Source organism: Columba livia, chromosome 10 (genome assembly GCF_036013475.1).
Source record: "Columba livia isolate bColLiv1 breed racing homer chromosome 10, bColLiv1.pat.W.v2, whole genome shotgun sequence".
NCBI lineage: Eukaryota > Metazoa > Chordata > Aves > Columbiformes > Columbidae > Columba > Columba livia.
This window is the reverse complement of record NC_088611.1, coordinates 6508057-6525659: the sequence shown is the minus strand read 5'-3', so window position 1 is coordinate 6525659 and position 17603 is coordinate 6508057. Positions and strand designations below refer to the sequence as shown.

The 17603-nt window shown below is 40.1% G+C and overlaps 1 protein-coding gene across 3 annotated transcripts in view; it reads left to right on the top strand.

Moving 5' to 3' along the window:
• Positions 1-17603, top strand: part of STIMATE (STIM activating enhancer) — a 43882-nt gene that overhangs the window by 25370 nt on the left and 909 nt on the right. The window contains exons 5-10 of one of the 3 annotated variants that reach the window (XM_065075141.1): positions 4523-4635; positions 5531-5608; positions 6487-6636; positions 7537-7647; positions 8993-9008; positions 17307-17423. In XM_065075141.1, coding sequence (XP_064931213.1) covers positions 4523-4635; positions 5531-5608; positions 6487-6636; positions 7537-7647; positions 8993-9008; positions 17307-17423 — 585 coding nt within the window. Of the gene's footprint in view, positions 1-4522; positions 4636-5530; positions 5609-6486; positions 6637-7536; positions 8013-8992; positions 9009-14299; positions 14460-17302; positions 17424-17603 lie in introns of those variants that run through there. The other 2 variants (XR_010475056.1, XM_013368538.3) reach the window with 2 other exon arrangements.

The window sequence follows — 17603 nt, the reverse complement described above, 5'->3', positions numbered from 1 at the left end:
AGCCCATATCAAATTGTCTTTCCACCCACAGCAAAAAACTTGGTGTATCTGTTACAGTTACTGGTAGGTACTTGCAATCGTATCAACTACTAGGTTTTATTTCTGCCTAATATCATTCTGTGTTTTTTCTTGTGTAGTCTGTTCTCCTCTCCCATTTTAATGTCCTCCTAACAATAAGGGGGTCTGTGTGGATGGGAAGATGTAGGGAATATATTCACTCTCCTGAAATTTGTCTCTGTCTTACTGACTTCAAAATTAACCTGGTTTTGTTTTTAGTTAGCTATGAGGCATCAATGGTGGCAGTAAATAAGCTCTTAAAAATCCACAGATGGACTTGTTACTTGTGTTCTGCTGCAGAGGTTCTCTGCAACTGATCCATTATTGTCCTTTTGAGTTAGGAGATGTGAAATGCCTACACTTGTTTATCAAGTATTCTTTCTGTGTGTGTATAAGCAATGTATGAAGTTATCTAAGCCCTCCTTATTTAGTTGTTCTGTTCAATATCAGATCATTTTAATAGTGACTGACTTGTCTGTATCTGCATTCATGTGCTGACCTTAGTGCGGTGGTGGTGTGTGCTTTTTATTTTTTTAATCAAGCTATCGTAAGGACTATCAAAAAGCATATTGTAAATCCATGTTTCCATTGATCACGTGGGAGAGACTTGTGGTATAAAGAGAACAGGATAGCAGTGGAAAAATATTAGTAAGGGCTGTGCAGTAGGGCTAGACCCTATGTGAGATATCTGTCTAAAAAGGACAATTTGTATTGGATTGTTTGCTGCCCTCTTCTGTTAAGTATTACTCTTGTTTCTGAAGTTAAAGCCCTCATATCACCATTTTATTTAAAATTTTTAACTTGTGCCTCAAGAAAACTCTTGTTTTGTTTTTCATAAGGTTCTTTAAAATAATTAAGTTGAGTAAGGTAGAAGGGCGGACTAAAATGTAGTCCTGTGGGGTGGCAAGTGTGTTTAGACTTATTATTTTGAAGTTGAATGTGGATTGTTGGCAAACATGGGGGTGAGGGATCTGCTCCTTGAAAGGAATAGGAGACTTGTGGCATTTTATCTGAAGTAGTAAAGTCCAGTCCTCAGCTGGGAGAGCAGTGTGAGTTCAGTGTGTTGGCAAGCGTGGCAAAACAAAGGAGAATCACCCTCCAGAAAACCCAAGTCTCTTCTAGTGACTGAGCGATGTTGTTTGTGTTTCTAGAGTCTAAATAGTCATTTGTCTCAAGTTAATTCTCCCTGTGAGCTCATTTCCCTTCTTAGCTCTATTACTTGATCCCTGGTGATTCATTACTTGAAGCTGTCACAAAAATAGCAGTGTCCTGCTGGTTTTAAAAGCCTCTTCTTTATATGGAGGATAGTTTTTAAGCATAAATGTCTCAAGGAAGGAATGGTTACCAAAATATCAGCATTCGTAAATGGTTGCTGTGTGTACAGCAAAACAGAACTGCACACTGATTTACGAACAAAGTAGCAGGAGGCTCCCTCAACGGTGTTTTTTTTGTCAGAATTTTTTAGTATATTAGATTTGTCTTCATGTTTCCCGTGTTGTATTTTCAGATACATTACATCAGCATCTGGATTTTAATACAAGTGCAGAATCTGTTAATATATTTGAGTATTTAAAGAGGAGAAGAACAGTCATGATCTGTAATAAAAAGAATGTTCCCTGCATTCTCCTTCCCTTCTTGTCTTAGGCTGCTTTAGCTACTGCAAGGAGAAAACAGGTGACTAAATCCCTCTTGGTGACAATGAACTTTATTGGTAACTAAATTGTGCTGTGGTCTTTTTGCTTGTCTCTGCAAAGCTTAGAAATTGTATTTGATACATCTTTTCCCTCTGGCTCTTTGTTTGCAAGTTACAGAGCAACCTACTCCGAGCCATATAGGGTAGATAGCACTTTAACACTTTTTAAAATTTATTTTTGATTAGTTCTTTAAGTTGCCATTTTCTTAAGAAAATTTCTCAGCATTTGAAGACTAGGGAGAAGCTACAGGGTAGAGGAACCACAGGTATTTTGTTCAAGAGCTGTCTATAAATGTACTACTAAGTGGCTGCTGAAGGTAGTGCACACCAGCATACGCTACTTTTTCACTGCCCAGCGTTTTCAAAAAAATGTTGCCCCAGTTTTCACTGCTGAGGGTTCAAATTTTTCAGTGTTAGTCTGCACTTTTCTTTAAGTAACAAGATTTCTACTGATTTGCTAGCTTATTCTAGACCGTAATTTATACATGACAAGCATAAAATCAGAATTCAAGAGAGACTGTCAGACTTTAGAAATTAAATTAGAGCTTTATGGCTTCAAAGTTCTAATTTGCGTTTGTGTACTGAATCTTTGAACATTCAAATGTCCCAAATGTTCTTGAGAACACCTCCTGGATGTGGTGATGTTAACTTACAGTTTTTTCATTTCAATTGCGTATTTTATAAAATCATAGAAAAAAATTGGTTGGAAAGGATCTCCAGAGGTCAGATTGTCCAGCCTCTAGCTCAGAGCAGGGTTAACTTCAAAGCTAAGGCGGGTTGTTCAGGTCATAGTCCAGTCCAGTTTTAATTTATCCATGGTCTGGGATTTAAGAACCCCTTTGAACAACCTGCGGTGCTTAACCAGTGAAAGCTTTTTGCTTTTTGTCAGAATGGTATGTCCACCCATCCAGTCTATATCTCCCCAGTTTTTCTACAGGGATGCTATTGGGAGACTGCCAAAAGACCTGGTGAGTTTAACACAGACAGCATGCCTGTTCTCCCCCCTTGTAATAGGAGCTGAGAGATAATGTTGTAGATGCAGTAAGACACACAGAAGCCCTCAAGTAGAATTTAATATATACAACTAATTTCAGTACAAAAACAAACAAACAAACAAACCACCACCACACACCACAGTGCCCCTACCCACAAAATCATAATGGAACAAGACGTTCATTGGTGATGTGCACAACACTCTGAATAGAGAGTTTCACATCTTTTGGACAAAAACAGTCTCATGTGACAGAGTTGGCATAGATGCAAAATTGCTTTAGCTGTCTTTGCTTTTAGGAATTAAATATAGATTGGAAAAGGGCTTAGAATAAACTGGTAAAGTTTCGATGGTAAGTCTGTAGCTAAGGCTAGATAATTTATTTCATATTTGGTAGTTAATGAAGAAAACAAGAGAATGCTAATAAAAATGTGGAGTATAGAAATTAATTGCTAAAATTCAATTCTCAAATGTAATTCAGGCCTTGTATCTTCAGAAAGATCATGGTTGTTCAGCTTTGAAATACTGGTGTTTCCTCTTTCTAATTTTTTAACTCTTGTTTTTACAACAGAAGCTGTAAACTGCAGTATGTAATTGTAAAACTTGAGCATTTTAACCATTTTTCTCTTGGACTATTGAGCGTTGATCACTGTCTCTTACTGTAAGACTTGTTTAGGAATCTTTCTTTGGTTTAGACTCCAGTGTGAGTTATCAGTTTATCTTTGTACCATTTAAACAGCAAACAGTAAGTCTCAAGACTATTACTAAGTATTAATACTGAAAGCCTTTCAGAAATGTTCCAGAAAAGGAGGTAGCAACTATCCATTATGCATTACAAATAGATAAAGGCATCTGAATTTCCATTGCCCGTTATTCATCCCCAGTCTTAAAGTTTTAAGCTGCCATTGAAGATGTTGCAGAAGACGATTGCGAAGACTGAGCTAACACCCACTCCAAAGCTTCCTTTGGGTTTCCAGAGAAGTGCTGCTTTAAGCTCGCCTTCAAAGCTTCTTAGGCACACCAGGCCTCTTTTTCTGGTTTTATTTTTGTTTTTTTCTTTTTTCTCCCCTTGCTTTCATATAGTATAATAGTCTACATGAGTTTTTATGTTGAAATATTTGTGGTCTTCATTCTGTCGTGACAGATAACTTAATGCACTCAGCTTTTCCCTCTGCCACAGTGAGGTGCAGCAGAATTTCAAACCTATTCAGATTGAAACTAAAATGTGATCTTAATCTCTCGTCCAATTAAATTTTTCATAGCGACTCGTAGCAGCTGTTGCTTCAGTTATGATTGGTTAGTTATGGTAACTAACTTTGTAGAGATGAAAAATATGTTTAAGGTAACGTAGGGAGAATGGCAGAAGCCATCGTGTTTCTGCTTAGACTGAAGGGAAAGTTGTTTTTCCCCAGGTGTGCTTCCCTTAAGTTTTCCCTCTTAAGAAACTTGATACTTCATGATAGAGGGTCAAGAATAACAGTTTGATGAGGAACAAATGTAATGCAACTGCATCTGTCTTGATTTCATCAGATTACGTAAAACAGCGTATAACCAGGTGCTGCTGAATCTGATAAAATCCTGTCATATCCAGTTTCTAACTGATAACGTTTTGGAAGTTGGGGGAGGCTGCGGGAGGTGGGAAGGAGCAGCACTAAGGAAACTGGAGAAGGCACTTCAAGAGGATATAGCTGCCCTGCTTTCTCTAATACTGCTTTTCTAACATGTTTACAGTAAAGTAAAATCAACCCTGTGCATATATTGAACCTCCTTCTTTCTTGCAGGTGACCCCGTGCAGTGCAGTGCTTGGATGGGCCAGTGTGCTCTGTACATAATGATTATGACATTTGAGAAAACCATCATCATTATAGTGCTGCTTATACCTCAGTGGAAAGAGGTTTGTTTTTTTACAGCATTACAGACAAATGAGTTTCAGGTGGAAGCTGTAAAGCAATAGACTTGGGTTTGTTGGTTTGGCTCAAGCATCATAACTGTCTACAGTCAATGCTGTTTAGCTCTGTGGTGGATCTTTTAGTAAAATTAGGATACTGATAATTACTCTTTCTGGCATCCATTGCCAAGACTGTCCTATCATATTTTGGAGGTTTTCTGTATACTGCAATATATAAAATTCTGTCTCCTTGTCTGAGTGCTCTTGAAGCTACTAAGCAGTTCTTCCTTCTCTTAGTTCTTTAACCCTTACTTACAGCTATTTTGTATAGCTTCTTGAGATAGTCTAAAGAATTTTCTTTGCTCTGATAGATCTAAACTGTAGAATTTCAGAAGTTTGCAATGGATTAGTGAAGGCATTGCTGATGACTGGATAAATATTTATTTTGATAGAATCTGTGCAACATAATACTCAAAGTAGTGGCGCACGCTGTTATAGCCCATTAAAACCAGTTAGTCCCTATTGTATGCTCTGGACTACTTTGGGAACTGTCTTGTCCTTACTGTGTGCTTTGTAAAACTGTTCTGTTTAAATTTCCCAAAGATGGAACTTAAAACATGTTACTGTGGAGCATGCAGCTCCATGTTCAAGATGATTCTAACACGGCTCTTCAGACTTGTATAAACAAAAATGACAGGGAGAAGTTTCTGGCCAGCCCCACTTACTTATCTGTGGTAATTTATAAGCTGTCCTAAGTACTTTCCTTTTCTACAAAGCTGTCCTTTTTTTGTACATATGAATTAATTCTGTAGCATTAGCTAGTATGTGAACAATGGCTCTTACTAATCCAGTTATGTGCACACGCTTCCATGATCTGAACTTAATCCTTTTCTTTTCGCAGGTAGCTTTATTGAATCCCATAGAGAACCCCCAGCTGGAGCTGGCTATCGTCATGCTGATAGTTCCCTTCTTTGTTAATGTTAGTACAACTTGCATGCTTCTGTGAGATGTTTACTTGGATATCTTTCTGCCATGTGTTAATTAATTAATGCTAGTCCTTAAAGTACAGCGTACCTTGGTGCTTAAGTTAATTTTTAAAGAGGAGGGGTATTAAAGAATGGATAAAATGTCTGGATATGCAGATTTTACAAAGCTGAAATCCATATTGAGCTAAGTAACCAGGCTCAGGAGAGGTGCAGAGATGCCTCAGAGACATCTTTGGCCTGATGACTTCAGTAGCTTGAATGTAATACTGAACTACTGACACAGAGATTATAAAATTACCATTAAATTGGCTTTAGGAAACAGCTGGTCTAAGGATAGCTGCGCTGTGAAGTATCTTGTGTCTGACCACAGCTAATAGAGGCTGCCTGTGACAGAGCAGAGGAAAAGGGCAGGTGCCCAGTCACCCCTCCCAAAGTGGCCTCTTCCCGCATTTCGGGGATTTAGGGCCCAGAGCCAGAGGTGGCGGGTGTCCTTGCAGTTAATTACTGCTGGTGGTTTTTTTTTCTTTCATTAATTCGTTCAAGTATGGATTTTATCCTTTGAGAACAAGAGGTCTGCTGCTCTAAGATGTCTGCCTGAACTTTTCGTGTTTCTACATGAGAAGTTAATATATGATCACTCTGAATAGCAGCTACTTCTCTCATTTTCTTCTACAGAGGAATAAAGTAGCTATGTTCTGGAGCGTTCATGCAATGTGTAGTAAGCCATGTGACTGTATGTATACCAGATTTTTCCTGCTTGGCCACTGCAGAATGATTGTCAAGTTTTCTTAATTCTGTCCGAATACTGACCAAATGAACATATGGTACTCTGAGGAAAACTGAACTGTCACTTCTCCTTTCTCTTTAACAGGCGTTAATGTTCTGGGTAGTAGATAATTTCCTTATGAAGAAAGGGAAGACAAAAGCTAAACTTGAAGAAAAGGAAGCAGGTCAAGATTCCAGAAATGGAAGTAAAGTCCGATACAGGAGAGCAGCATCACATGAAGAGTCAGAGTCAGAAGTATGTAGAGTTAATTATTGCAATTAATACAATATCAATCCAGTCTAGCCCTCATGCCATTGATTTCATTGTAACACTGTCAACTTAGTTTTGATTTTTCTGTGTGTGTACCTCTAGCAGTAGTTCCTGGCATTTGCAGGTGAAAACTAGTTAAGAAAAATGGCATTGTTGCACCACTCATGGTGGTTAATTCCCTTCAAGATGGGCAGGAAGACATAAGAATATATTTAAATATCACAGGTGAACCATGTTACAAATGCTACTAGAAAAACCCACACGGAATACAAAGGTAATAGACAATAGTAATTCAAATAGAGTTTAATAGCTTAAAGTGAGAGGAAACTGCTGGAGGCAGCTGGCCTGATTTTGGAGAAGCTTCTACATCCTTGCCTTAGCATGATTTTATTCTAAATCATATTAAGCAGGTAGTTTTAAGTTCAGTTGCAGGCTGGGTGGTCTCTTTGAAGGTGAGTTGTTCCAGCTTTAGTTGGTTAATGTACCTTCTGCATTAGAGGCGGTACTATTTATATGGGGTTTTCTTTAACAGAGTGACTGCCACGTTACCAGTGTGGATAGAGAGCTTATATATTGTCTCTCATTTTAGCAGCAAGCTGCCCCCACTGTTCTGGAGGTGCTGGAATGACTTCTTTGGGTTTAGAGTCAGTGATTGTAGTAGAGATTAATACACACACATCCTCCTTCAAAATTTACTGGAGGTTCCAGACAGGATGTGTGACACTGTTTAGTGCTGGCAATAAATCTGAATTGTGTTCTGTAAGCTCTTTGTTAAGCAAGTAATAAGGTGCTTTGCAAACATAAAAAAAGTAGAAGGTTAAAAGTACAATGAAGAAAGAATGTGACTTTGATCCATGACACTGAGAAGCCGTAATTTGTTTTTAGATCCTTATTTCAGCAGATGATGAGATGGAGGAATCGGACACTGAAGAGGACCTGCGTAGACTGACCAACTTAAAGCCCATTAAGAAAAAGAAGCATCGCTTTGGTCTGCCTGTATGACACATTCCTGACCTGTGTATTTGCAGGTTTCGTCACAAAAACTTCAGTCAGTGGGTTTTAATGTTGCAATTGCATCTCCCTTTTCATACAAACTGACTTAAAAGCAAGGTCTGCCAACAGAATGCAAACAGTTGGAAGACTTCCAGTTCAGTTGCACTACAGACACACTGACCAATTATGCAAGAATGTCTTTTCATCCTGTGTGAAGAGCACAGCGTCCGTCAGGCCTGGTCGCTAAGAGGATTTGTATCTGACGTTTCAGAGAAGATCATAGAAAACAGGGCAATCTTTCACTTGTGGTTACTGATGATACAGTTTAAGATGTTCTCAAAAAGGCATCAGAATCAACTAAGTTAAAGGTGTGTGTTTTATTACTAAAACTGGCTTTTGCAGCATAATTCCTAGAGCAGAATAGTTTATGGTTACAAGCTGTAACTTAACATTTATTTTTTTAAGTACAAATGTTTACTTGCTACTGGGTACCTATGGAACTAATAGGTGGAACAAAGATGTTTGTTTGTTTGTTTTTCCAAGTCTCCTCAAATCTATTTGACTATTTTATATTTAAGTTATATTTTCATACAGTTGTATTTAAAGATTCTCTTTGTCAGACAAAAGGGTGCAGTTCCCTTTTTTCTGCAGAACAGGTCAAAAGATTTGTAGTGAAAATCTTATGTATCCTTGTGTCCTGGTTTAAGGGATCGCAAAGGGAAAAGCTCTGTCACTGCTGAAGTCACCAAATATCACTAAAAACGCAGTCCGAAGTGTGCTTTTGACCACATAATTTGAAAATACCTTTTTAATAGGAGGTGGTGGTAGCATATTTGACAAACGTGCACTTTAGTGTATAACAAGAATCTGTTGCGTTAGGTTATTTGTGAAAGATATGGATGACTATTTCTGTTTCTGCAAGTCTCTGGTGTGTACCTCTCAAATGACCCAAAAGAGATGGAACTCTTCTTACACTTTTTGTTTTGGGCCTCCAGTACAGGACTGTGATCTGATTGAAGCAGTTGTGCTACAATGTTGCAAATAGTTCTGTCCCTTGTTTGTGTTGGAAAGCAATCTTCTATTTAATGCGCTTTAAAAGAAAAGGTTTCTTCCTTTTAATTTCCATGAAGTCCGATTATCCTTTAATAGTAGTAAAAAAAAGAAAGGTATAATATAGTTGCTACTACTTATTTTTTGTGATTTTTCCGGTGTCTGTCTTCTGATAATTGACGTGTGCGGATCTGAAACCTAGCAGACATGTTTTCAGTGGCATCCTTTTGCTTTGCATAGTTTCTAGGTGATTGTTTCTGACAGCTTTCCTTGCTTAGCAAACCTTGTGCAGGGCAAGGCCATGTGTCAAAAAGGTGACAACAGACCTTAATTGCAAATCTGTTGTAGCATCTGGACATCAGAAATGTTCCAAGCCTTAAGTCAAACAGTTTCATTGGAAAACTGCTCAGAACTTTTTAAGATTTTTTACATTTTTTATAGATTTACTAGGTCTTAATGCGATTTATTATCCAGACCGCTTAAATGGGGTTCTTGGGCCTTAGTAAATGCTGAACTGTGCGCTCCCGTACTTGTTTTTGCTATTCCAGAATTCCTTTTCACTGCTTGGCTGCCGAGGTGAACACAATGTTCCGAGACTTCAGGTCCACTTCAGCGAGTCCAGCCAGCTAGGAGGGACAGTTTACCAAACCGAACGTTTCCGAGTTTAGTTGAGCCGCTGACCTGTTACTGTGCACTGAAATACAACAACTGCAATAAGTACTAGTGTTTCTTTTAGACTAAATCTAGAAAATAATGACGATGGAAGCTTAACCGAAGTGGGGGGTGGGAGGGTGGGGACATGCCCCTGATCACTGTTGCCTCTGGTTTAGGGGTTTTGTTTGTTGGGTCTTTCTTTGTTTTTTTCGTTGATTGTGTGACTTACATCTGAACTATTTACCACTGGGCTGGCGCATATCACCAAAAGCACAGTACTTCCAGGAACTCATTGTCATCAGCAGAACAGTCTCATACAGGTCACTCTTCCAAAGGGGTTTAAGAGCTAGGACTGGCTCTTGTCACAAATGTCAGCATTTATTTTTTTTAGCATAGGATTTGTTCTATTTCAGATAGTGAAATAAAGCTATTGAACATGTGCTGTGTACCACTGCACAGCCATCACTGTCCTCTTCACCCATCAGAGATAACTGAACAGCGCACACAAATTTAACTGTACGAGCTTGCATTTTATTTTCCTGTTCTCACCTCTTCTCCAGTTACCAAAATTATCAAAATTTTTTCTCGTCTCATGTTTAGTCTGTGAAGTGTCAATATAAAATTATGGCCTTAATCATATAAAAAAAAATTGTTTTGACCAGACCTCAAATTTATTGACCAAGTACAAAACAGTGTAAAGCGCTATGGAGCAGTTTCTCGAAGATGGTTATAGCAAAAGTATATGAATGCCTGATTTTTCCTGTCTTAAGTGCTTAAATGTCGCTTGGTTTGAGAGTTTGATAGGCCTAGCAAGATGATGTAGTAAAGCACTACAAGCCAAAGAGACAGAACTGTTTTAATTACCACAGTAGTAACAGGAGGAGCATGTCTTCAGGAGGGAAAAAACAGCTCTTTCTCTGCTAAGTTAAAAATTTTATTCACAACCTTAGCTAAATAATAAAAACTGTGGATTTTTTTTATTAATTCTTTGTTATCATGCAAAAGAGATGGAAAATATAGAATTGACAGTTTTTGTAAGATGAAAGTTGGAATTCTTGCGGTAGGTACAATAGGACAAGTGCTCTTGTCTGACAAGCTTGTGTGAGAAAGATGTGCCTGGTGCTTCACTATGTCTTACTGTTCGTTGAAATGTATTGACAGTACAACCTGAAATAATAAATTTTTCCTAAAGAGTTGATTCAGTAATAATATTATGACATGATGTCTTTTGCATTATCCTCAAATTGCCTCTCTAAATTTATGCCTGGTAAATGTACCTCAGGACAACTCATAGCAAAGGTTTAATTTGGGCTGTGCTTAAAAAAATGTGATTCTGTTTAATGGAAATAAGCTATGTAGTATATGCCAAAGTAAGAGGAAGGAATTGTAACTTACAGAAGAGACACAGAAGTACTGGTGGAGATCAAATTTACCACAAATGGTCAACCTAAATGTATTAACTGTTTCTAGTATCCAACCTGTAACACATCTGCATAAATTTAAAACACTGGTGTTGTCTAATATGTGGTTTTCAAGTTCTGGCTTTAATATGTTCAGGTCCCCCTGTCTTACTTTAAGTAAGTAAATGCTGTATGTTAATGTTGCTAACTAAAATGTACTATAGCTTTTCTTCAGGGAAAACTCAGAAATTGAGTTGCAAATTAGAGCAATGCAAAGCAATCCCTTCCCGGGCGTGTGCTCCGTTCCAGCTGTGCCCGGGAGGGCGGTGCGGGCTCTCGTGCTCTGCTCGGGGCTGAGCCTCGCAAGGAACTTCTGCACTGTGCTTGACTAACCCGTGTTTGCAACTTTGCTGTGCTTTCTACAGGAGAAACCAGTAATGGAAGTGAATCAATTCAGCCACATCGAGTCAGGGTAGATCTACAGCACAGGCCTGCAAACTTTTCTAAGTGAAATTTCCAGTTCAGTTACTGAAAATGACTACTATGGTTTTACAAAGTAAAACTGCAGTATCTTTAAAAAAGGGACTCTTTTGTAGGTGTTTTTGTCTTGCATGGGTGTCCATCTCAAATGGAATGTTGGGTTTGTAAGTAAATTCAAAGTATATGTGAGCAAAACCAGCAGCTGAATTCTGCTGCCCTCTATTTGGACCATGTGTTTTGCCAGTGGATGGGGGTCAGCACAAGGGACACAGACAACAGGTTCAAATCATAAACTTTTCCTTAAGTTTAAAGCAGCAAAAAGAAAGGGAGCAAGGCAATGCCCCTAATCATTACTACAGGGAATTAAGTATAGCGGTTAAGATACATCACCAGTTGCCCTGATAATTTCCCATCATCCAGATCCGTGCTTCAGCTGGGGAGCCCCTGTCACAGCGAAGGATCAGAGAACCTTTCCCGGCAACTGGGAGCTTCTACGCAGTGAGTCCACTGGTAGGTGAGGTCTCCATCATCGCTGTGAGAGGGTCCTGCCTTTAAACAGGTTAACAAACAAATCCATGTATCAAAATGCACAGAAACAGCTGGTAGGATTGGCATTCTCACCCGGGCACGTTCCAGATCTGGCCAGGATCCTGGGCGCATCTGAGAAGCTCCCGTTCCACTAATTGATCTCTGCCTTTGACAACTTCTGAGGATGATTCCCATGGTCATATTTGGCTTTGACTACATATTTCTAAACAAGGCCTGATACCTGGTTTCTTGGTGTAAACAAGGAAACATAAATATTTTCTTATGATGTTTCATCTTCACTAACGATTATATTTTATCTAAGCTACATCTTTCGCTAGTGACCATACAGATTTCACTAATGGTTAGATACTCATATAACATTTGATTGGAAGGTTCATCTAGAGGTCAACTATGGTTCAGGGCCTATTGCTCAGGCCTCAGTACCTCACCATATTGTTTAATCAGTGGTGTTACCTTAAACTTCTAAGAGTATCTGATGTAATTACATTGTATAACGGTTTACAATAAAGTTTGACTTATTACAGATTTGTACACTTGTCTTATACTTGTTCTGCTTCGAAGCGTGCATGTTTTAGTGTTTACAATGTGCTGTCGTGGGACGCAGGTTTTGCTACTGGAGTTCAACTTCAGAACTGCGGATCTCAGGAATTCAACCAGGTGAACAGTATTCCTACTCTGAAATGTAACTATAGATTTAGGTTGGGGTTTTTTAAGGAAAAATAAGCCCATGATCTGTAAGAGGAAATGGTTGTTCAATGTTGGTTTAGGAAATGTATCATTAAAGGGCACAGAATTGCCCAGGTGATGGGGGATGTCTTAGAAACTTCAGGGTTTGCTGCCTACCTGTGCAGGTGCCTCATTTCATACCCCTGAATGGCATGCAAGCTGAAGGTGTTTTAATTTTGTTTGTATAATGATTTTGTATAAATTAAATTGCCATGAAAGCATAACTGTTGCCTTTCAGTGAGGAATATGTAGTATCAGTTAAATGAAGCCATTCTGAAAGCTGAAGGGAAAAAATAGTTCAGTGTCTTGAATTCTAAGTATTTGCTTTAAACATGCAGAATGTTATTTTCCTGTTGTAATAGATAGTGTCAGAATACTGACAACTGTGGGACTGTATAGCAACATCTTAATAGAGAAGGGGAGGTGTTACTTTGTACAATAGAAAAAATATATATATTTTTCCTAAAGTTGATTGTGTTTTTCCTTCTGCATTGTTAACCTACTAAAAGATACTGCTATTCTGCAGAAACCTTTGCTCTAGTTTACTAAGCCACGAGTCTAGCAGAAATTGAGTGTAAAGAACGGCAAAGTATGAAACATCTAAACTGCTGCTTAACCTGCAAATAATTCCACCACTAGTCACACACAGGAAAACATCTTGGGCCTGGGAGGAGTTCAGCTTAAAATGCGCACATGGAGGCCTGGGGGATGGTTCACAGCCAGCAAATCCCGGAATCCTGATCGTACGGTGCTGGTGCTGTGGTATTGGTGTAATGTTTTCATAATAATAAATGCCAATTTTGTTTTACTTCCCATGCTTCTGCGCAGTGTCAGTAAAATACAGGCAGAGCTGAGAATAGGCCAGGCAGATTTCTACCACTACAGTGGGTGATCTTTCTAGTGCAAGGTGTTAGGAGGTCTGACACGTCTGCCTTTCTCATGTTACATACCTGGCTGGTACGGTTCTTTGTAGGTGCTGGGTCCAGTCACAGAAGGTGATTTGTTTTGCATCATGCAAAGAATTAATGTAAAAACATGTAAAAATAAAAGGGAAACAACCTTCTCCCAGTAACACCAAAATCGAATTTATGCTTAGAGTTAATTTTTTTTTTATTCAATTAGAAAATTCTTTAGAGAACAGATGTTAAAAGTTCTTGAAAAAGTTTTACTACTGTCAGCATGTACAGTGGGGAACACTGAACTTACTCATGTCTGAGTAAGCTGTTTCTATACAGATGACAGGTGAAATGATTAAACTTGCTAATACCACTGTAAGTAGAAAGTGATTTTCCTCTCTCGGTTGTGTAAGAGCTGGCATCAGAGCAAGCTCAGCAATAGAAGTGTAAGGGTAAAAGCATATCCTATTTTACTAACTCACTAAAATGCACGAAATACTCTTCTGTTAAATCTCCCTGTGCAAAAGCAATTTAGGGCACAGTGTAGTGCTTTGGATGTTGGGTTTATATAATCTTCAGAGAAGGCGTGTTTTGTTATGCTGGGAAAGAAACACACACTCTTCCCTCCTCGCCCCCCTTATCAAGAGGATTCAGGGTCAATTTTGTGTCTGTAACAAAGTGTTGCCTTTTAAAGTTATAAATAGAGCCCCAGCGGACTCCCCGGGAAGCCAATTTGCAGCGGATTGGGGTTCCCTGCGGTCGCTGCCCCAGCTGTCTGCTCCTGTCCATCCCCAGCTCCCCCGGGCACGGGGCACAGTAAATACTGCAAACCCGAGTCATCGCTAAGAATAAACCTTCAACAACAACAGCCTCTGTCAACCTGAATTATCCCGGGTTCTGCTTTGGGAAAATGACCCAGCTAATGACTTCATGTTAGATGCTCTATATAAGTCAAGGAAAAAAACAGGCGTTTGCAGAGCGCACGGGCTGGATTTAATCAAAGCCGGGAAACCACCGCGGGAGGGATTACGGGGCAGTGAGCGCTGCAGTCATGTCCCAGGTACGGGCAGATCTGTGTGCGGATGGCTCCCCTGGGGCTGGGTGCCCAACAGATGTGCTACGGTTTTAGTTGGTTTTCTTGGACTAGCTTACTGGCAACTAACTCTCCTTAACCAGTGAATTTGGCTTTTCGGCTCTGTGTGACTTGTTGAAGTACTTGAATGCTTTGTGGATATATTTTAACAAGCAAGTTGTTAGGAGGGGTTATTTGATGAAGAAAGAAAGTAGCTGCTCTCTACGTGATTAATTAGTTTTTAAATTTTCTGTTTTACTATAAATATGTCTGTAGGAAGGGAAAAACCATTTCCACTGCTCTGGTTTGGGATGTTTCACAAGAGTGATTTCTGCTTTTCCAACTTTCTTTCTCAGACAACAGTTTGAAATGTTGACAGTAGTTTTGAAAGGACATGGCTATACTGAGCTGCGCTGCTGTGTTAAGCTTAATGTATTAACATGCAGGAAAACAGAGCATGACTGAACATTGTGACTGCTAGGATACGATATCTGAGACTGAAATTTTGCATTGCACACTTTTATGTTCATTTTGTAACTAATGGTTTGTCTTTACTGTGTGTCCCAATAATCAGAGTTTCAAAGTGATCTCAAAATTAGCTCAGAAATGTTGGGGTTTTCATGTAAATGTTTTCAACACAAGCTACGCATGCCTGGCAGACATCTCCCCAGTGTGAGGATTTTACGTGGTGGGTGGGATGGAGACTAAGAACAAGGGGAGGGTACAAAAGCACAGTCTTTCGACCACACAGACTAACTCGGTTCAGCCTATTTTTTTACTCCAAAGAGACATTAAAAAACCAGTCATATGTCTTGTAAACCAACACTTTTTGACTTGTGACAGGAGGAGATAAAGCGCAGGCTGCGCTGCTGTGCCAGCTGGGAGCGGCTCCTGGCAAACCCTGGGACAAATGCGTTTGTGTCGGGAGCAATTAGCAGCGGGGCTGGCAGGGCTGGGCTCACCTCTGCGCCTCTCAGCAACCTTTCTGTGCAGCTTTTTGGATTTTTAGCTGGGGCCCAACTAATCCACAGCAGCTATTCTGCTGGAAAATCACCCTGTAATCAAAGCATGAGGTGTTTTATGTTAATGTAACTGGGTGAAATTGAATGGTTCTGCTCAGCCTGGCTGTCTCTCGGTGCATCTCAAGTGCCTCCTTTCCTTACCCTGTCCCCAGGAAGTCCCTCGTCCCATTGGAAAGAAGCCTGGTAGTTATTACCTCTTGCCAATAACAGGTGGAGAACTTTAGTACGTTTTGTATTGCCGCTAACAAAACAAGGTGGTTGGTTTTTTGGTTGGTTGGTTTGGGGTTTTATGTTCGTTTTTTCCTTTCTGTGTTGGAGCCAACACAGGTCTGTACTGGCTGCCTGTGCACCATGTCATGGGCATGGGGAACCCTTCCCATTACATGCCAGTTTTCATCACAAATGGACAAATGAAACCGTGGGTGTAGGTTTGTTTGTTAACCAGCTAACCTACCAAAAGCTGTTGTAAACTTTGAAGGCTTTGCTACTACTCCTTCCCCTTCTTTACTTTGGCTACTGGCAGAGTGTTTTCCCCAGAGGTCTCGTGAATGTTTCGTTTCCCACAACACATTCAGATGGGATTGACAGCGAGCTATTCTGAGTGTTCCCGGGAATTTACAGCCCGCAGGAAAGATGCCGAAGGCTCCAGTGCAGCCAGCCCGCCCTGCGCAGAGCCAGGCGTGCAGACCTGTCTCTGCAGGCTCCCTGGGAACCACCGCTCCAGCCTCTCCTGGGCCTTGAGGGATTTGTTTCCCTCCACAACAGTTTTTAGGTTTACAGGCAGTGCCTAGAAATGTGTAAGTGGGCTCTACCACAGCCAGAACCCAGATATCAGAAGCCCTACGTCTGTAGCGATGGTCAGAGAAGTTTCTCGTTGATGGTTCAGTGTGCAAATCTGTTTGCGCTGGAGTGTTGGGGTCTTTAATTCTTTTTAATTGTGTCTCCTGTGGCCCTGCACCCTGCTGCAAGGTCTGCCTGGTGGGACCTTGGCCATCTGTCCTTGAAACAGTACACTGAAGAGGGAATGTTAAGGGTGATTGGCGTTGTGTCTGACTTTGAAGTGCTAATTCAAAGGTAGGATAGGCTGATATGAACCAATGTTATCCTGATTTTCTTCCAGCAACATAAACTGTAAACAGATTAGTACTTGGCCATTGCAGTGCACCACCTGATGATGCATCTGTTTCTATATTAGATTTCCTTCTCCTTCTTTGGGTTCTGAGTCCAGTGTTTCAGATGCATTTAGTACATGCTTGTAGACAAGGCTGTTGACTGCTCAGATGCTTTTTGTTGCCTAGATTTCAGATCAGTAACTACAGGTCAAGTGTTAAGTTTATTCCAGCTAAATCAAGCTAGACTTCAGAATCTCTCTAGCCAATATCCCAAAGAAGCCATGAGTAGACTGAGGCACAAGCACAATTTAGTAATGAAGTTTTTTTCCTTCCCAAGTACTGGACAGATTCTCAAATTACCGATCTGTGTTTGCAGAATGACCAGGCAGGGCTGGATAGAAAAAAAAACTGAAAATAATTTAAAAAAAAAAAAAAAAAGCAGCAGCAATCCACTCTCTTTCAAAGGCTGTACAAACAAAACACAATTTCAGAACAAAACAGCAACAGATTTTGGTAAGGGCAGTGAAATCATGGCTGCACAAAGATTTGGAGTAGCTGAGTGAACAGTCTCAGAATTGAAATAGGTGCAACACTGTATTAGCAGCTCTGTATGTGTAGCCTTTGGGTTAAGGCACTTTTGCTCCCTGTGCTTCTAAACATGCCATACTGATGTGTGGGAAATACGTGTGTTTCTTAGCCAGCCCCTGTGAAAAAGAAGCGTCCCCCTGTGAAGGAAGAAGACCTCAAAGGAGCCAGAGGAAACCTTTCCAAAAACCAGGAAATTAAATCCAAAACCTACCAAGTGATGAAGCAGTGTGGTAAGTCTCCTTGATGGAAACGATTAAGCAGTCTTCCAAAGTTAAAATATCCACTTAATTTCATTTTTCAAGTGAAAGCATGTGCCTCTGAAGCAGCAGCCAGCAGTGCCGCCAGCCTGGCCTGGCCGTGTGGGGACTTTGCCTCCATCCCTGTGAGAGCACTGAGAGGTGTCAATGGGG